Genomic DNA, 21,934 nt, shown 5'->3' with positions numbered 1-21,934 from the left:
AAATGAGCATCTTAAAGTCAGCGATTATGCTGACATTACAATACAGTTGTAAACAGTCTAGATTTAAAAATGAAAAATGAATTGCAACACAGAACACTCAGAAAAGCACTGAAGTTCTATAAATTATATGTGGCAGCAAAAGGTTTCTCTGAATGCAAAATCATGTGATTCTCATGTTATGCAAGCACTTCTTACAATGAATTAGAGCTGTAGAATACATAGCTCTCCAAATACAGACATGCCCTAAAAGAAAGGTTGCCTGGATATTGGTCGCTATACTGGCTACAACTGGTCACTATTTATTACTAAAGCAAGTTCAATTGTTTTCAATTTTAATTTTGGTTTTATATTTTGAGTACAATATGTGTGCTATGAAACAAACCTCACAGACATAATGCAAATGTAACGTGGTGTGTCCTGTTTTGAGGTATGACGAAAAATGTCTCAGAAACTATATTGTGTGGTGATAACAATTAATTAACTGATATGGCCAGCGAGGTTAAGGAGAAGACAACCAGGCACAAAAATATCTTAAGATTTCTCATTTTATAATAAAAACATCATGTTAACTAAAGAAATGATAACCCAAAGAATGTCAAAGACAAAAGGATGAGGTATTTTGAACTAAATAAAACCACAAAAAACAAAGGAAGCTTTTAGCAAACAGCATATTTTCAGTCAGAATGTACAAAAATATGCATCAGAGAAGAGAAGGCTAATTCATTCTCATTAATCAGTGATATCTGTTGAAATTGTATGATTGAGACTACAGTGGTGCTTAATCAAACACATGGAAATGTATAATGAGACTGTGGACAAGATAGCTTCCTGTGATATACTAATGCCAACACCACAGTCATCCTAAAAAAAAGAGATTATTAAAATACTGATTAACAGAGAAAGTGCATAGAGCACAATATATGTAATTGGACAAATTATATAAATTTTAACTTCAATAGACTAAGCAAAATAATGAAGAAATATTATTTAAATTATTTTTAAGTCATTCCATTGATTAAAGAAGACTAAATTAGAACTTCAATAACTGAAATCATAAAAACGTGTTTTCCATGTGAATGTTTATCACAAAGGCCAACAAGCACTTTTAAATCGTATTTCATTCTTGTAATGTAGAAAGAGATCATTCTTTATTTGACTGGATTACAGGAGTGTTAGGTTAGTAGGGAATGCACAAAACTCACTTGCATTAGAAAGGTATTTCCTCACAGAATAGGATGCAAAACTAATGAAGGTTTCACTTTCTCTAACTTAGCCAAGTACATCTGAGAAAATCACCATATGGTGCTTCCTGTAAGTATAGCAAAATTTTTCCAGGGAAGAAATCAGTTGGTCTACTTATGAATGCCTGTTTTTCAGCAGTCACTAGTAAGGGTGTCTCAATAACTGGAAGATGTAAACATCTGCTTTCAGCAACGTGAATCCTGCCCTAGGATCCCTCAGATATCTTCTGGCACCCAATGCTGCTGATAGTTTCCAGAAGCTATAAGTGTCCTTGTTAACGAAAAATAAATAATAATAATAATAAAAAAATCTAACATATATACATATACAGTGGGCAACAATTGGAGTTTACAAGAGGGAAGGATAGATTGGCAAAGGGGTTTTACAACGTCAGATGCTATTGTGTTATACAGGGGCAGTAATATTGCTTTGTTTTATTTCTTTGTGGCAGAGTCTGTCTCCTGACGGGTGTGACAAAAGCTACAGTCATCCTCGGTCTGTTTCTATAAGACACACGTCTTCAGTTCCTGTGGTGAATGCACAGGTACCAACTTTTGAGGCAGAATATAACACAAGAAAATAAACAAAACCTTTAAGATATGATTAGTATGCTGGAGTTCGTGACCCACTGGAAATGTTTCAACGATTTGTAGAAAATATAATGAAGATATGGCATACTACAGACACTAATGAAAGACTGAAAATGTGAATTGAAAAGATTTCCTTTTTTTCTTTCTTCTTATCTAATTATCACTGATGTCTGTTATAAAGAGAGCGTTATTTAACTTGCCTTCAGATCATGCCTTCATTATTTCCTGCTCTAACAAAAGCACAAGATTCCAATAATGACATACCAAGTCAACAGACTACAAATCACTACATCAGTGTTGAAGGTTAAATGCACAATGTATACCTCAGTCCTTCAGTACAGTGAATAGAGCTTGACAGCTTCATTAATATCTGTGCATTAGTGTTATCTGATTAGATCCTGTGCAGGATCCATTCATCTTTATCTCATCTGGAGTTTGTGGGGTCTTTCTATTTCTTTTTTTTTTTTTTTCTTTTAAGGTGTCTAGGAAACTACAAAACAAGTCATCTACATTAGAGAGGCTGGACATGAAGTTATCATTCACAAGAAGACCATTTTTGTAATGTTCAGTTTTTATTGTATGGCAACTTGTAATAATGTACTTTTCAGAGGTGAAAATCCCATTTTTAAGCCCAGTTGAGGTTTTATATTGAAAACTGCAGTACATCAAACAAATGCACATTATCTCTCAAAGGAACCATGGAAGCCTCAAGTTCTTACATTGTAAACTCTGATATAGAATTGAAAGAAAATTTTCTAGTTATAAAAAAATAAGTGAAATGTTAACAGTAATAGAAAGATAGCTTTTCACTCCAAAGCTTACACATAAACCCCCCATTTTTATAATTGCTAGTATTACTCTTAGAATGAACTCAGGTTTTAGAATAATCTTTTAGCAGTCAATTTCAATGAGAAAGTACTTTGCAACACTATTTTTACATTTTTTCCTCTTTACATTCAAACTGATTGGTGATATTGGTGGTAAGGCTGTGTATTGGGGGGACAAATGAAGGCAAAGTGGGCAAAAACTGTGCCATAGGAAATCTTAATGCTTGTCACTTGCTACAGTAAGACATGACAACTGACTCTCTATAGAGTCTTCAGGCCTTTTTTCCCCACTTAAGTTCACTAAAATTTCTCCATAGGCTTCAAAATTGCTTGAATCAGATCTCATAACCTTCCAAAAAGTCACATATGATACATATAATAAAATATATACCTTGAGGCCTTTTTTATTTCTCTTCAGTTCTAAGGTTGCTACTGCAGAGACAAACCCAACACGTTTTTAAAACTCCAGTACATTCAGAAAAATTACACTTTTCTTCCAAACACCCTCACCACTGTGAAATGTAGCTATGCAAATGATCTGAGTTCTTACTAAAGGAGCGCTCATAGCAGAATGTAAATTACAAATGAAACCACAGGAAGGAACTGATCCTTCTCTACAGATGGAGAACTGAATCACAGTGTGAACCAGGATAAAATTTTGGAATACTTCTAAGAAATATAAATGCCCAATTCCTTTTCAAAAACTCTACAAGATATTTTTCATTTCTGAAAAGATCACCTAAGATGGATGTTTTCCTAAATCCCACTTAAAAGTAACTTAGACATCTAATTTAGCTTTACTTAAAAATTCACTACAAAGAGTGTGCCTACAGGGTGGAGAATAGCCAAACTCTCCTACTATTTGCAACATCAGAACTCTAGCATGGTTTGAGTAGGTGGTATCTTTAGACTGTTCTGTACAGGATAAAAATAAAGGAAGAGCTTTATTCTGTTTCATTTGACAAGTGAAAACTTTGCATTTATTTATTATTATTAAATAAAAGAGAAAGTGGGAAAAGAAAAAAATGGGAAGATTTCCACAGTGACTTGAAAGTACTAGGCAACATATAGTATGAACATAACTAGTTACAAGAAAAGACCCCCTATTTTTCCCACCACTTTTCCACCCTTCCTTTAAACTGAGAATACTGCTCTGAACTCTGCTTATGCGTCCCATTCACTTGCTGTTTATAACAGCTTCTGCAAAAATAAAGTTTGTCTTCTAGCATTTTTCACAACCTATTGCAGGTTGGAAACAGAGCATGGCAGCCTAAAAAGAACTTATGCACTAGATACATGCTGGCTAAATGTTTTGCTTATGAATTCAGTCAATGAATTCAGTTAATATATTGCAGAAGAAGGTAGACTTTATTTTTTAGTGCCAGCAACCAAGTAAATGGTTCAATACTGTCTTTGCTAGTTTCTGTCATAAGATGAAATTCTAGCTTCGCTGAATTCACAAAAAATAAATTCTACCCAGACTTAACCTCTTGTTATTATTTAAGCCATAAATTCATGAACGAAAGTTAGTCCTTGTCCCAAATAATATTTTGAAAAAGTCTTTTTTTTTTTTTTCTTTGTCTAGAACGAATTTAGGCAACTTACTGGAATACACGAAATTCATGTCTCATTCATTTAATTCTGATTCAGACATCCTACCCAGAACAAAAGAAAATAAGATGTCCCAAGTGTGTGAAAAGCCATGTAGCTGCAAATATTGTACAGTGGTACAGTATGCATGCTCCTCAGTTGTGCTGCATAAGGTAGTACAATCCTACTCTTTACTCTTTGGAGGGATAAAGACCAAATGGATGAAAACACGGGGAAAGTATTCCTCCCTTGTCCGATTGCATATGGTCAAGGGAGTTAAAATGAGAGTACCAGTCTATTGTCAAAATGTTACCCTGAACTGAGGTTTAGTCTAGTAGCTAGTATATACTAACATTGGGCATTAGGCAGCAACAATGCTAGCATGTTCAGCAGCATGTAATCCCCAGTCCTGCCATGGCTACAAAAAGTATGAGCAGAACTACTACCACTATTTGAAAAATAGCACTATTCTCAAACAGTTTAGAGAAAAATCCGTCCTGAATACACTGTGCAAGCCAAAGAGATATCTGGATTTAGCAATGCAGAAGAGGTATAAATGAAGGAAGAATACATTCCATATCTAGATGAATGTCACTGTTAGAGTAAAAGCATTATTATTATTTTTTTTCTGCTGACTTTTGATGTTTTGAAATCTCTGTGTCATTGGGTGCAGAGAAGAAATGTTTTCAAATGTGCATGGAAAAAAACAGAACCAAATCAAAAATGAAACACGCTCAAATCTCATTTACCAATTTTGTCACCTATCAAGTCAATATATGTATTAGTCAAGTCCATTATAGAAAAATAGTCTTGGGAAATACATAGCCATGTAACATTTTTCTTTTTCTAATACCACGATTATTGGTATCTCTCTGTTTCAAAAAAGTTTATTTTCCTGAATTTATATATAGATTTTTTTTTCAATTTTTGCTGATTCTTGGACATTTTCTTTCATATTCAATCCACTTGGAGGATACTAAAATCCTGCTTTGCTCACTGAATTCTTAAATCTCACTTGTCTCAATTTTTATTTTTTTTACAATTTTTTTTTTATACTTGATGCTCCTTATGCGTTGAAAAAGTCTTAGTTTTTAGTGAAGATATCAACTTTTCAAATTGTGTCAAAATGGTTATCCTTCTAAAAATGGAATGTGAATTCCTCAGTTTGTGTGTGGAACTCCGATAACCAGGTGCCAAACTTTCTCCACAACACCCAGCACAAAAATGAATGGAGCTGTGCCTTCGGCTGCTCAGAGATACTGGTAGTGATTTTCATGCCTGACCTGCTGATTTGTATGTACAATTGCAGCAAAAGTATGCAAAGCAAAAGCATGCATTTTCATTTAGAACCAAAGTGTGCCTTTTCAGAAGTCTTTGCCTTGGCATTTCACTGCTTGATGTGTATGCAGACATGTCATCTGAGCATATAAATACACACGAGTTTAAAATGATGGGCATGTGTTTGGAGGCTGAGCTGTTTCTCAATGCCTCAGCTAATTTCAGGGGCATGAGAAAGAGCAAGCTAATTGCACTCAGAGGTGTACAGAACATCATGTGCCTGATCGTAAAATGTTTAGATGGATTCTAGGCCACAGACTTAATTTCTCCACTGATTCCTTACTAACAAGCACGCATTATCATGCAGGCATAACCTCTGCCCAAATCCATAGTGATCTGTCAGGTAAGGTTTAGTGGTGGAATACCCTTTAACCTGCATACACTGTCATTAATGGCCTTATATGTACATGTCCTCCAGAGAAGAACAAGGTGCAGTTGCCTGTTAGCCACTGTGCTTGAGCTCTTTGCTTACTTTCTTCCCTCCTAGCCCAACCCTAGTTCTCTGGTGGGTTGGCAGGGAGGATCTTTCACCCTTGGGCAAGGCACCAAGTTCCCTGGAGTCCAAATGAAGAGCTAAGGGCATCCAGAGGTTTGGGAGGTGCCCTTCATCATGGATACTCACCTTTGGGTATGGCAGAGGAAACTAACCAGATAACAACAGGAAAACGAGAGAAAAGTTCTAACACTGCAGAGAAAAAAGTCTGAATTCTTGTGTCAAAATATAGCAGCATCTAGGTTTAAAAATGATTAGCACATTAGAGCATTTCATCAGGTTGAAATTTTGTAACCTTTTTAATGTAGTCCAATAGCTATTTCATGGAGCACTTCTCAGGATAAATGTTCAGTAATGAAAAGTCCAATTCAGCTCCCTAGCTAAAGTGATTATAAAAATAACAAATGACAGTTATTTGGTCCACTGTACAACACTGGAATCAGGATATTCCAGGAACAAACACCAGGACTACAAGAGCATACTAAAAATTAAAATGAACTCATCAGTTGTCAAATTAGATTGCTGAAACCCCCGACTGATTCAGTGTTAGTCACTGTGGCACTGATAAATGCTCTCCCTCTAGGATAAGCATATATCTTCCACATCTTTACTTAAAAACCTTAAACAAGCAAACTGAAGGAGCCACATTGAATTTGGCTGTTGAACAAAGAGACGATGAAGTTTTCATCATTTGTATTTCAAATGTGCTAAGCAGAAATTAGAACAGTTTGCAAGAAGCCTAAGATAGATGATTTTGTCTTGAAAAAAGATGATTCACATTACACATATTAGAGCCTGACCTTTCATGGGTGCTAAACATCCCCCATTTGCTATGACATCTATGGATGCTTACCAGCTCTCAGTAGGTGTTCAGGGTGTTAGAGAATTAGCCCATTGCTTTGCAACATTATGCAGTATTAACTTTTTTCAAAGGAGAAATGTTACTGAAGTTTTATATTGCTTTAGAAAGGAATTTATATGCTAAAGGAAGGGAAAAAAACAAAACAAAACAAAACAAAACCAAACACAAAAACCCCTCACAACTATTAGGTGAAGTTTACAGAGTTTAAAGAGTATAGAGGGAGGAAAATTTGCTATGGAATCATATTAACTACAAATATAAGTACTTGTTCAGGAAATTACTCACACATATTTTAAAATATCAGGCCACATTTTAGTGGGTATTAAAGTGCTTAGCAGAGATAAGGCCATAGATTCAGCATTATCATTGTCAAGCATTCACATATAAGAGCATGAAATTATATGAGAAGAGATTCTTCTATCTTAGGTATTGGGCTTTTGTCCTGTTCTCCTCAAAATTTAAATTTTCTTGAAAAATATTTCACTACACTTTTATTTTGTAGATGTTTACTCTTTAAAATGTGTTGTAGCAAGGTAACAATTCTGAGTTTAAATATTTTATATAAACATGATTTTTCAATTTTAAAATATTAATTTTCTAACTTTACATACAGAAAGCTAAGAAGAAAAAAACTCTTTAAATATTTCCTGGTTTTAAATAATATTTTTTGTAATATATTATTTTATAAAACAACTATTCTTACTGATACATCATTTTAACATTAGTAATATGTGTCTTCTGGACCAAACAACATCAGACAAAGACAACTAGATTTTAATATTTTTTTTTAAATTATTTTTGGATTCCATTTTGTATTTGGAGTGTACATTTTTACTGTAAGATATATTTTCACATTTTCTCTTTAATATAAGGACAAAAAAGACTAAAGCTTAGATTCTTATCCAAATTTGTATGTGCAGCATCTTTAAAAAAAACTCATCGAAACAATACAGCTATTGACAAAAAAAAAAAAAACCACAAGAATTTTCAGTGTAAGTCATTAAAAAGCTCAAAATCACACACACACGCACGCACACACTGACGTCAAGATGAAATGTGGCAGTGGACACTTTTACAGCAGTTAAGGCTCTTAGAAACAGAAGCTCATATTCTCATTGCCTACCCTCATCTTACACAGAACCAAACAGAATCATTGAGAAAAATCAGTCTTACCTTCTGAATTGTTATGATTCCCTCCTGTGTGTCTTTGTCAACAGAAATTTTGAATACTCCCAAACCATCACCATCCACAATCTTATACTCCATTTCAGCATTAGGTCCCACATCTGCATCTGCAGCTTTTATTCTGGCCACCACAGAAGCCACTGGCAAAGACTCTGGGACGTTATATTGATATGATCCTGTGAAATTTAAAAATCTAATGAATTTAGAGTCTTCTGGGACTGTAGGCTAAAAAAAAAAATCTAGCCTCCTTAAATTCTACCTTCCTTTAAATCACACACTTGAATATTTACTCAGATTAACAGAATATGTCAAGTTTAAAATAGAATTGCCCTTTTTTTGCAAGGTTTTCCTTATGATGAACTCTACTTGAAATACTATGGGTATAATTTCTTCCTATGACAAGAGAAGTACAAGGCAAAGACGCAAAAACAAAATTGAAAGCTTAAGTGTAAATCATAAGCTGAATTCCTGCTATGGAGTTCCAATGCAGGATTTTCTTTACCTTGTTTTCCACAAAGAGGAAAAAAAAGGAAGTCAAATAATATCTATATAAACTCCTATTCTTTTATAGCTCTGTATCTTGATTTGTCAGTTTGCAATCTGAAAATGACTAGAAACTTATATATATATATTAATTTCTTTAACAGTAAGTGCACCATCTGCTTCTTGAAAATTCCAGATTTTTCATTCAAGTAGAAAATGATATATATGTTGTCAAAAGGGTATCTGAATGCAGTGTGTAGCCAATAACACCCTCACCTTCAAAAATAACTTCAGTTATTGTATTATTATTTCAAGCAGTTGGTGGCTTGAAATAACAGGAAATCTATTATCTATTTTTTAAGTCATCGGAGGTGAGGTTGTAGTGAATGTGAATATATTCTTCACATTATTTTAATTCTACTTAGCAATACTTTTCTTTTTTTTTAAAGATAAAAGCACCCCAGGCAGAATGCTATTAATAAACTGAGCTCTTCAGGTTGGAGTGTGCAACTGTGTAGTCCTTTCTTTGGTTAGGATGAGAGCCACCTTATTCAAAGAAAGTAAATTAAGGTAAGATGACTTTCCAGCTCTTCCGTAATTAACTCCTCAGGAAACACTGTATGCACAAGAGAGTTCTGCTAAAATGCCAAAGGAATATGAAGGATTGAGTCAAGTTAAAGAACTACGCATCATCAAGTCAACTGGCAAGAGACAAATGTCTATTAAGGTGTATCTTTTTTTGTCTTTTTATTCATAGAGAGAAAGTAAAATACATTACTAAATGTCCCCGAAACATATTAGGTAAAGATAAAAGATTCTTCCAGTGTAAAAATAATAATTATTATTAGTAGTATTATATAATTATATTATTATTATATGCCCTGCTGTCAGTGATTGTTAAAGTACTTAACACAGAAGCTGAGCACTTTCATTTTTTTCAGGACTAGCATGTGTAAAGAAAATAGTAATGTTTAGAAATAATATTACAAGCCATGTTTTTATTAAGTGACTTACGTCGTGGAAAGCGGGGTGGGTTGTCATTAACATCAGTCAGGGTGACAGTTACGGATGTAGTCCCTGATAATCCACCATTCTGCCCAACCATGTCCTTTGCCTGAATAACTAGTAGGTATTGGTCCTTGGCTTCTCTATCCATATTTGGAAGGGCAGTCTTGATAACACCTGCAGCAAAACAAGATATGTCAATGGTTGCACAAGCAAATACGTTACTGTGAAAACTGACTTTGCCTTTAAATGGAACAGCAGATTGCAACGAGAGGAAAGAATTAATTTAAAGACTAGTATCACAGTTTTGACTAGGAGCTGAACTGACATACTAGAACTTTATGTTAAGTAGTCACCAAAACCCACCAATTTTTATTTAGTACTAGATTCTTTGGGTAATGTCATCTATGACTGTTTTTTCTGAATATTTTCTCCCTGAACTGTAGAATTCATAAGGTATTGGTGAACACTCCCTTCCCTGGAAGATATCATCTTCTGTGTTTGATTTCCCACTCTTTTAGAGCTAGGAAGAACGGAATATTCTACATTCATTTTTAAGATTCCAAGGTCAAGATTCATTTCATGGTGTTTTGAATAGCCCTTCACAACATAACCTCTTACTAATATTGATATCATTCCACACTCTGCATATATATGAAATTATCTTATTTTACCATATATTTGTTTTAACAATATCCACTTCTAAAGTGTTAGTGTAATTAAGAGATTTTTTATTATTAATGGAAATAATGTAATATCTGAAGTAATTTTTGTTATATCTATTTGATGATCTGCATGCAATTTGTAGGTAATTGATTTGAAATTAAAAGCTCCATGTTTTATCCTTTCAGTTTTGTTGATATAGATCAGTAAATAAATGTGTCTCCTTAAAAAGTGATGACTTTATGAATATTTCATGCTCAGTATACAGTACAGCCGCTAACTCTGATTTCCAGAGAAGCAGCCATTTACTCCACCAGCACTTAGTGTCAGCAGCAAAGGAAACATAAACAAACTAAATAAAGGAGAGGCACATTGGGACACATATCTCTTCATCTGAAATTTGTTGAATGTTTAGAGTTTTATTTCTTTCTTCCCTTATGAATGCAGGACTTGTCATTAATCATCTCTGGGTTGAAACATTTATTTCATAAACAGACTATCTGGTACTATTTCACTTGTTTTACAAGACATGTTAAAATAAAATTAGCATACAATTTCAAAATGTTATTGTTTCTACATTGCTTTTTCTGGACTGCTTGTTTTTCTGTCATAGTTAAATTGTCTGGCAATGTTAACCAATCATTTGGAAGTTAATTGTCATGCACACAGGAAATTTGAGTATCACATCAAAGTGAAAATCTATGCAAACATTTTAGCCGGAATCTTCAAAAATTTTTATTTAGCAGAAAGTACCATATTATTGTTGAAAAGCTGTCTGCAGTCATTATTACAATATACTGTACATACATATACATGGAGAGAGAGAGACAGAGAAAAACTACTATAAATCACACACGTGGGGAAAAAGAAAGTGCTATCTATCTCTGCTGAGGATGGACCTCTTGTAATACAAAGATAATTATAGTACTTATTTCCAGAAATGTAGATGTTGTTAAATAGTGTGACCTTTTGGTCATAGCATTAGGACTCAGGTCCGATTCACATCACAGATTGTTTACAATAAATAAAGTAAACAGTTTGTTTCTCTTTTGTCTCAACTAGTCTGTCTCTGAAATTAATATTTGAACTCTTCTCCATGTTGGTGTAAGTGAAAGCTCAGGCACCAAACTGAACTGAACTGAGCTGAGTGAGAACTTATTTTCCTGCTTTGTGAAATGATACACTAGAAAGGGTAATGTTTACTAAACCAACAGAGGATTAAAGGTTCCATCTTGTTGTGGCTTAAAATATTCACAAAATGTAATCAAATTAGTAAAAAAAAAAGTTCAACCATTAATTTGTTTTGAAAGTGGCAGTATAATATTATATCAGATAAGGATAGGAAGCACAGTGCTTTCTTCTTCAAACAAATAAAGAAAATATATATTTACCACAACAAAACTTCAGTTTAAAACGTAGAATGGAGCTGTGATCATGCCATAAATCTATTGTTAAGGAAATATGGCTGTGTGACATTTAGATATTTCTAAAAAAGATGTTGGCAAAAAAGCCTTGGTCACAGCATCTTGAAATTTTCATTGATCAGAAAGACAGCACCAGGAAGCAGACCAGGAAACTGTTAGATTGAGAAAATAAAAATTCCCCTTTCCAGCAATGCCTGCTTGTGACATCGCTCAGGTGTGCGGTTTTCATAATTTATTCTGAAGAATAAGAGATTAAAAGATCAACAAAATCCAAATGTATTCAATTAGCAAAGAGACCACATTAATAAATTTCCAGCAAGTTTTAATGGACGTTTTCTTTTTTGTCAGCATTACTGCAGACAGTTTATGGAAAGTTACCTGTTTTTGGCTCCACAGAAAAGTAAGGTTGTCCTTGCAATATGCTGTAAACCACTCGAGCGCTGTTGCCGTAAGTAGGATCATCTGCATCAGTGGCTGTCACTTGAACCACAGAGGTACCTGCAAAATGTTTAATGGACTGTTGTACATAAAAGATCCAAAAATCTGAACTACACTTATACAACATGCTTTGCCAATATATATCTGTAACAGTGAGAGGTGGGTTTTTCACTACTGTTCATCATTTCCATGCTGATCCAGCTTAGAGTATAAGGTCCTCTTTGTGAACCAGTAAGTAGTATCAGATATTACTGTGTTCCAGCTTCCCAAATAGTCTCAGCCTTTGACTCACAGCAATAAAAACCATCTCACTCAGTAGCTTGCCATCTCTACCTCTGCCTTTGGTTGGTGGAGGTATGTGAACAATATTTCCTAAACGATGGTGATGCCTGAAGTACACTTAAGTAAGAAATATTATAATAGTTCCCCTTTGAAAAGAAGTCTGCATGCTAAAATTGTAATGAGTAATTGGAGATTTAAATATACATGCATATAAGCATTATATATTTTGATAATTGTATATATATAACATTACTTTTAGCCTATAAAATTATTTACCCTTTTATAAAAAGATGGATGAAGAGTTCCTGTTTCATCTCAGAAAAAAAATGGTGAGAGCTGTCTCTAAATTTCTTTTAAAAATACTCATTTCCTTCAATAATCTGCAAAACCTTAGTATCAGTCGTGGCAATAATCTGTGGCATAAACATTTCTTCAGCAAGAAACATCTCTATGTTGACAGGAATAAGAAAGCAAAATGTCTAAGTGGCTAGAAAGAAAGATATATTTTGTAAAGATATCATTCTATTCATTACGTTCTCCATGTCAGTTCCCATTTGTTTTTGTTCTGTACAGCAGCTTCCATGATGTATGCTGAGAGCAAGATAAAACAACACTTGGGAGCCAGGACCTTGGCCATGGTCACCAGCCTTTGATAGCCAGAAAGGATTTTTTTTTTCTCACTAGCAGATTGTCTGGAACATTGAGACCTTCCATTGAATAGCCCAGGGACCCATTTGGAGGTGATGTTGCAAATTAATATTGTAGCAATTTGGCAGAAGCCCAGTAAAGGTCTTCAATGGAGGATCAGATTCCTTCATAAACTGGATTTAGACACAAGCATTTGTTAAAGAGAGTATTCATTCTCCAAATGAACACATTTTTAACATGCGAAAATGAGAGCAGCAAGTCTAGGAACCACTCCTTAAGAACAAACTGCAGTAACAGCTGTCCAGCGTGAATTTAATATAAATTGTATTCTGGTCAGTTTTATTTGGATTTTTTCAGGAAGTGGGTGGAACAAAGTTCTGTTTGAAATAGTACATCCCGCATCCATTTTCCTCAGCTTTTTAATTCTCAGTTAAGGCATGGATCAAAAATGGGTCCTGGGACAAGGCTGCAGTTTTGGAGAGAGAAAGGATTAAGTGCAGCCCTCCATAAAATGGTACAGATTGCAAAAGATTGGACCTGTTTGAGTGAATTCTGACCAGAAATGTTCGTTCTTAAGACAACTTTATTCACTTAAGTTATGGCCTAGCTAACCCACATTCTTGGTCTCTTTTCCTGAAGTATCCATGACAAAGTATTATGATTGCAATTCTATTTTAAATGCAATTTTTCTCTCTTGTGAACTGTCTAATATTTTTGGACAGGGAAAAGGTTATTCTGAACCTGAAATTTCACGTGCAACTATTAAGTAGATGGAAATTTTAAAAAGAAAATTGGTAGTTAATCCATCAAGTCATTTATCAGTTATGGGACTTAAAATACATCAATTTTCTGTTCACCAGTAACTAAGAGCTTTGATTCAGTATGTCAAACTGATTTTACAGATTACTCTATAATGTAATTTCATACAGGGACCTATTTTAAACTTGCCAGAGTCTCTCCAGCTTTTGAGTACAAGGGTATCATAATGACTATTTGACATCCTGTGTTCTTTCTGAAAGTCAGGCTTACCACATTTACAAAGTCCCTAAGCCCTGCCAATGAAGCTTACAATGTCTGCAAATATTGGCAAAAGTGCTTATAAACCTCACACACAGTTACGTCTTTGCTCCTTCCTCTTGTTGCTTTCAAGGACTCCAAACCAATACAAGATCAAAGAAATTACAGGCTCTGTAACCTCAACACAGACATTTTGGAAATCCTACAAGCTTAGAGGCACTTGTTTGCTGTAAAAATCTATTGATGTAGCAAATAAACCCTCTACATTGTGTGAGATGAATACTGTTATTATCTGAATGTAACTGGTTCTCTCCTAAAACACATAGTTCCTTTAGAAAAAATTTATTTTAGGTAGAAAATCTAATACCAAATATTTATGCGCTTGTCCCACTGGAGTGCAATTAGCAACCAAAAAAACAATGATACTTTTCTAGTCCCCTTGTGCTAATCAACTTCTCTCAGCTGGGGGAAAGATCTTTTAAAACAACTGCTGTTGTCGTTATTTCTTTACTAGTTGCACACAAAAAACTTTGAGCTTCCAGCAGTCCCATGCCAAGAGGGACACTTCTGCACAATATGCTTTTTAAAAGAATATGCAAGCTAACATAAGGTATGCTAACTATGTGAAAAGCCCTACATGTAAAAAATCAGTTCCAAGGAAACATAATGCATGGAAAGATCAGCATGTGAAGTTTCCAAAGATTTTTCCAGAGGAAGCAGATTTCTCTTGAAGAATAGTAATTCCTTCAGAGGATGATCACTGCAACACAGAGCTGTCCTAATTACTCTTGCAATAGATTGATGTCAAGTTCATATGCTTATTTTCCTCAAAAAATTGTAGAGTAAAGCTCTATGAATACTTATGGGTAGTCAATAAACGCATAGGCTGAGGAAAAATGGGTAGTTGCATCGCAGTTCCAACTACGTCATCTTACAAAAGGAGAGTTTGTGTTTCTGCACTGAAATTAAGTCTTTCTTTTATTCTGGAACACTTTGCCCTACCTCATAACACAGGCGGTCAGCTGTCATACACGGGTCCAAAATTAGGACTTAGAGGTAACATGGGACAGTCAACAAACGGCATCACATCTTCACTCCATCCAACAAAATGAGTGTCCCAATAAATCTTGGTTATGGCAGCACTATTCAGAGCCCTAGGCTGCAGGTGTAAACAGGACACTAACTTTACCTCAAACTTTCATTAGTGACTTGGTATAACCTGTAGCTTCACAACTACAACTTTAAATATTTCTTAGAGTTTGTTTATCTGATATGGGTTGAAAAAAATAAAAGGGTTATTTACTGAAAAAATGTTCTTCACTCTCAGATATGGATTCCTCTCCAATTATTTTTCTCTATAATTATGTCTTTGTAGCAAAGTTTCAATATCAGTCCATTAAACAGAATTCTACATGTAGCAACTTCATGAACTTCCTCAGCAATTACAGCAAATACTGAGGGAAAATCTGTGCTACTAATCAAAGGGCATTCCGCATATTTCTTCACTGATAATAGCTAATAGCACACTGAAGTTTGTGTGGCTGGCACAGATTTCTGGTTTTTTTTTTTTTCAAAATGTTTAAGCTATCATTCTTAACCTAACCTTTAAGCAGTAATCTGAGAACTTGACCTATTTAAGTTCCGATATTAGGGCAAAAGGAAGGGAGGAGTTTTTGCAGAGAGGATCTTAAGTTTAGAATGTTTTTTGTACTTCAATTTATGCAAGCCAAGATTCAGCAATGATTCCAACACGTTGCAGAGATCAACCTTTTCTGTGATAGAGTCAGATACAGGTAAACTGGTTGCTGAAGTTTATTTTGAGTTGGAGGTGCTTCAAAGGGATCCTTTTTAAATCTGAGTTTATTGCTTTAGAAACCTCTGCACAGAGCTTTTAAAAAGCTTGCTAGCAACTTCTGTAGTATTTTACCAAAGCTTTTAAAGGACTTTGCATGAGAGATTCTTGTGCTACTTCTGTTTTTAACATTGGTGAAATCATTTAAGGGAAAATTGGTTTCTAAAACAAGATGAACATAACAAATGCTTGTTTTTGGAACTGCACAAGCCTTTATCAATTGAACTGTAGCTACATTAACAAATTAAAAATAGACCTTTAAAGGCAGTGAGCTATTCAAGGCATTAACTGATATTAATTAATGATGTGGAATATGTGTAATACACAAAAAAATTCCATGACAGCATCATATTTCTACATGATATCAACTGCTACTAGAAATACTAAACACCTTTACTATCAAGTTATCCATAATACCTGCTTAATCTTTACATGCAACAGCCTGGCCTGGTTCTGCTCTGGTATTCCTGTGCTTCTGCCACTGGCCCTCATGCAGAGCTGGTGCAGCAGTGCCTCCACAGCCTTTCCCCTCCAGGAGTGGGAAGGGGGAGAGACAGCACCTGGAGGCGATTCTACCTTCTCCACCTCCTCCCTCTCCTCCCACAGCCACCATAGGTTTCCTTCACTTGGGTCACTACCCGCTTGTACCGGATTTATGCATGACATAAAGCTTTTTTTTTTTTCTTTTTTTCCCTTTGGTATAGAAATCAAATGATTTCATCCATCTCAATCAGAAATAAGTTTGGCAAGAATGTAGTTATGTTTGTGCTGGGCAACAAGCAAAGCTCTTGATATGTCTGGAGAGTAGAGAAGATTAAACAAAACCAAGACGATGTTGGGTATTGGAATTTTTATCCTCAGTTCCCTTGGCAATAAGCCAAACAGATCTGTATCTAACATCAGCTATTTTTCTGGTCAACATCACAGGAACACTCTTTTAATACTCTTTTAACTATAATTTTCAATCTTTTTGTTTGAAATATAACACTGCTAGATTTTTTAAGTAAGAGACATACTTTAAAAAAAAAAAGCCCTATGATTCTAAGACAAGCTATATCTTTGAGGGTTTTGCTATGAACAGATTTACAAGCCATCAAGATATTTATCCTATCCAGGATAATCAATATAATTGGGCCTGACCCAAATATAATTTGAACCTGACCCGAAGTCATTTCAAATAATAGAAAAGATTGACTTCAATTAGCCTTAGATAATGTCCTAAAATATTTGTCAAATAAAATACAGAATCATTATACTTGCATAACCACCTTTTAGGTTAAAGGTTATAGTTCTCCTAGTTTTATAGTTAATTTGGGTTTATAATCCTCTGATCTCTTTCATTTTGTGTAATATCCAATTAAAAATCCTTGTCGGATATAATTTTAAATAAAATAGGAGAGAGATACTTTGTTTCTTCTTAATATTTCATGAATGCTCTAGGTGATTAATTAAAAATTGTGTTATACGAATTAACTATGAATCAATGTGACTATGTAAGACAAGTGCCACACAGGCATTTCGCAGTAATCCTTAATTCAGTAACAATGCAGTATTCAATAGTTGTGTGATACAAACCATGAAGATATTTAAAATGTACAGTTTCAGGAAGTTCATGAAAATGAAACCGCCCTTAGTCAACACAAATCCCTGAGAGTGCAAAAGTCTCAGTTAATAATTTTGCGCAATATTCCACCTAAGTTAACTGTGTATTTGGTGTTGCAGTCTGTATGGGCTCTCCCATACATTTCTTTCAGTTGTTTATGTGGTAAAGATTCAGCAAAATATGCGAAAGCAGCTCATTTTTAAAAATAGTCCTTATGTTTTCCACTGCACATTCTGCACTCCCCACAGATTGATTCCCAATATATTTTTGGAACAAATGGAGCACGGGTGAGGGGTAGAGGCAAGGGTTTGTGTGTGCAAGTAAACCTCATATATCTGTAGTAGCTGTTCATAGGTCAATATGCCAGCACAGGACAAGACAGAGGTAACTCATGCAAATGGGAAATGTGGAGATATTGCACAAGACAAAGGTGCAAAAATTTAATCATTGCTGTATGCTACAGCTCACTTAAATAACCTAATTCTAAAATAAAACACCAATTTAAAATAAGGATATATTTTTTACAGAACATATTTTTGAAGTGCTGAATATTTAGGTTTTATGGTCTTAGATTATCTCTGTTTTTCCAAAGCACAGCAGTAAAAAGTTCTCAGCAATGCATTATGACTCATCTCCTCCTTGATGCTCCCCAAAAGGCTACTACTATTGCCTCTTCAGTCATCCACATAGTGTTTGAGTGACAATGAACAAAAGCCAAGTATCAAATGAGAAAGAGTGTCTATGCTTACTGCTTAGTAAAATAAATAAATACAAAACTCATTAGCAATGTTTTACTTATCTCTTATTGGCTCTTAAGCTGAGTTTCAAATATAACAGCAATGTTGACTAACGATCGCTGCAGGGCACTTAAGCAGGAAAGATTCTTTTTCTCTCTCTAGATCTAATTTAGAGGCATTTGACGTCCAAAAATACAGGAGGTGATAGTGAGGAAACTATAGCAAATTCTATATGGGCGATCTTACTGTAAGAGTATCAAATTTTGATATGGTTTAAAATCAGTCAAGCAAAGAAAATCCTAACTTCAATCACTCTCTTAACCTGAAGTGAGACTTCCCATACGCATATTTCCACTGAAGTAGATTAAGTTCTTCTGGTTTTTTTTAGCTTTATGCTTGCATTTCTGATTTCAAATTAAAGGAAAATTTATCAAAATATCTCCAGGCGAAACTCCTATCTGGTCTAAATCAGTCAGCTTCCAAAGGAACACTGGCACCTGACAACAGATGAGATTTCAGTCTCTTTAAAATGAAGAGATAGTGGATTTGATGTTGAAATTCTTCCCTAATTCAAACTCAGGAAAAATTAGCATTTCTTCTTTTCCACCAGAGGGTTTGAAGCCTCTAAAAGACATTTTTCTCTGATGCCACTGGAATTTTGAAACTATCTCAAGCTGTACCTCAGTCCCTGCTGCTTGCATATATTTTCCAGAGACCTGTATTTCAGTATTAGAAAAGATATACAATAAACTGTTACTTATATATGCAACACTTAACAAAAAAATTATGCTATGCACTAGCAGGAATTTTAATTTTTTTTTTTTAAGAAGGGGCTTTGTCTGAACAAAATCATGTATTATCACCTCTGAGTACCATAGCATAGGTGTGAAACTTATTATTGTTAATGAGAATTACAAAACAAAGCCTCTGGGCACTGGAATGAGAAATACACCATAAAATGCTTATCTGAATCCCTACATACCTATTTGAGTTTCACAACATTTTTGAAAGGGTAAGTACTTAATCTAGCATGTTATTTCCAGTTAAGTCTTGAAATATCTAACTGTTGCAGGTGCCTCATAGATAATTAAGTAGCTTAGTGCGATACAGTAAAAAAATAATGAAATTTTTAAAAAGGCAATAGGAACACATTTCCCAGAACACCAACAGTGTATTTTGCACTTACCCACAGGAGACATCTCGGGAACTCCAGCAGTGTAAGGACCATCCAGAAATTTTGGCTCATTGTCATTGATGTCCTGAATCTTAATGACGAACTCAGATTCTGGTTCCACGGGTTTATTAGTCAGCCTATCTAGTGCTTGTGCTCGGAGCGTGTAGTAGGCCTGCTCTTCTCGATCCAGCCTCTTTGTAGCATGAATATCCCCCGTGTTCTCATCAATAATGAAAATGGAACTTGCCCCTTCGCCTGACAAGATGTATTTGATGGAACCATCTCCTTTATCAACATCAGAGTGAAGCTGGTGAAAAATTGATGAGAGATGAGATTAACTTACAAGAGAGTCAGTGGCATGGAGATATGTAAAAATAATTCTTATGTCGAGCAGTAGTACATGAAATTTTATTGTACTTGGAAAGATAAGCTGAATGTTTATCGTGCGCGGCATGTGAACAACCATTAGAATCTCTCAGCTTGCTCTTTCGAGCAAGATAATTTCATTCTGTCCTGAAAACAATCTCATTTTCACATGCATTTGATATTGTCTTATGGTCTTCTCATAACAGTGTTTTGTATAGCCACACATACAAACATGTGCACATATGATTACAACCGTGATTTTATTCCTACCTGAATTTAACTACATTGTTGGTTCCAGCTTATTATCCTACTGAAGGGTGAGACTTCAAACAAATATCACGATAAACTTAATGTCCATGTGTGTTTACTCCAGTGCACATATGGGAAACAACATACTGATTTTATACTGTTTACTGTGTAGAGCAGTAAAACACATCAAATTAATTAATACGGCCTGGTTGATAGATTGCCAGTAACTTCACTTCCATATCTTCTTTTCCATTATCTAATTTCAGAAAAATGCAGAACCTAAGAAAGGCTGAGAAGTGTCCTGGCACCGCCTGAACTATACAGTATCAAGTGTCAGGTGCAACTTCCTTAGGACTACTTGTAGCAGGCACAGAACCAATGTACCCCGGTAGGTCCAAATGTATCTTCCATTCGAATTGGAAGACAGATTTTCAGTCAGAAACTTTCTTCCTCATCACGCAAGCTATTTTAAGTTACAGAGCAAGATTCCACAGGTCTTGCAGGTCTTTTATGTTTACTGAGTCTCACCTTCCTGTTACAGAACACAGACTCAAACAATTCTCAAATACTTTTCAAACTTATATCAGAAACATAATTGATCTGGATATCACAGTAAAGTAACACACACACAATACATTTAATATGGTACAACTGAAAAGAACATCAATAAAATTCAAAGTACTTGCTCGCTTGTTAAAAGGTGGATTATTATAAATAGCTGAGGACAATGTTAAAGATGTTCAAATTCTTTATGTCTCTTATCTACTTTGTGCCTTTACTAACTCCATGTCATGTTGAGTTTCGAGGTAACTCTACTGTCATCGTCATCATAATTTCCTCCACTAATTTTTTTTTCTCTCAGCTGGGAGTATCACCGAGATAGTAATCACTTCCAGAATACATGCAGAAAATTGCTATCTCAGGCATAACTTAGCACAGCTGCAAAACCTTTTCCTATTTCAGCAGGGAAGTATTCGTGATCAGTTTTGAATTTTTCAGCTGGATAAAAAGCTGCCTATTTCTTAAACATTATTTCACTTTTGCTGGATATCTTACACTTATGCAATTACAGTGCACTCTCTTTTAAGACAGAAATGGAGTCTGAGTTTTGGAATGGATCAAAAAACAAAACCAGGGTGTCTAAATCAGATTAGTTACATTATTTCAAAATGTGGTTTATCCTCATCCTGCTGCTACCTAACTCCTGAGATAACTAAACAAGCCTGAAATTTCTTTGCTAGAGTTCCTCGAACACTTAAGGTCCTGCTTCTCAGCACACTCAGGAATAGTAAATGCTGACACGGTGAGCAGATCAAGGTAAAACATATCTCATGTCCAGGCTCTTTCAAGATCCACAGCACTGCATATTCCTTGGTCCTGATGGATGGGTGTTTATTCAATAAACCATAGTTCGGTTCATCTCATAAATCTGGCAGCTGGGGCTCTTGCTGCTTTTCCAAACTTGACTGGAGAAGTACCCATCTTCCCTACAAATAAGCAGTGGGACTGTGCAAGTAAGAACATGTCTGGCTTGTGTTCAATTTTGTTTTACTTTTTTTCCCCCTCTTTTCTTTTTCTAAGACATACTTCAGGGTGCATAAGTCTCCTACATGCTACAGAAGCATTGTGTGAGTTCCCCTACATATCCAGAATACTACAGTCTAGACTGAAATGCTGAACATCACATTACCCCAGAACTGAAGTTATGGGGTATAAAGATTCAATGTCTTTGTCTTCTTGAAGTGACTCAGTTTTCTCCATATCTCATATTTTAGCAGAGCACTGGTCTTTCTGTGGTGGCTGAGACTCTTCTGTTCTCCCTGTAAAAGTTATTCCACCTTTTGTGGCATACTTAAGGGTGTGCTG

At 35.1% G+C, this 21,934-nt stretch overlaps 1 protein-coding gene across 2 annotated transcripts in view; it reads right to left on the bottom strand.

Annotated features, from left to right (window-relative positions):
* The window catches only part of CDH7 (cadherin 7), a 79,039-nt gene that overhangs the window by 20,250 nt on the left and 36,855 nt on the right, over positions 1 to 21,934 (bottom strand). Inside the window, exons 3-6 of one of the 2 annotated variants that reach the window (XM_054191173.1) lie at positions 19,466 to 19,760; positions 12,081 to 12,200; positions 9,625 to 9,792; positions 8,116 to 8,303 (exon numbers count right to left, since the gene is read on the bottom strand). In XM_054191173.1, coding sequence (XP_054047148.1) covers positions 8,116 to 8,303; positions 9,625 to 9,792; positions 12,081 to 12,200; positions 19,466 to 19,760 — 771 coding nt within the window. The remainder of the gene's footprint in view (positions 1 to 8,115; positions 8,304 to 9,624; positions 9,793 to 12,080; positions 12,201 to 19,465; positions 19,761 to 21,934) is intronic. The other variant, XM_054191174.1, reaches the window with a different exon arrangement.

Source organism: Rissa tridactyla, chromosome 2 (assembly GCF_028500815.1).
Source record: "Rissa tridactyla isolate bRisTri1 chromosome 2, bRisTri1.patW.cur.20221130, whole genome shotgun sequence".
In the NCBI taxonomy this organism is placed as follows: Eukaryota; Metazoa; Chordata; class Aves; order Charadriiformes; family Laridae; genus Rissa; species Rissa tridactyla.
The sequence above is the reverse complement of the archived record's forward strand: the minus strand, read 5'-3'. Positions and strand labels throughout refer to the sequence as shown.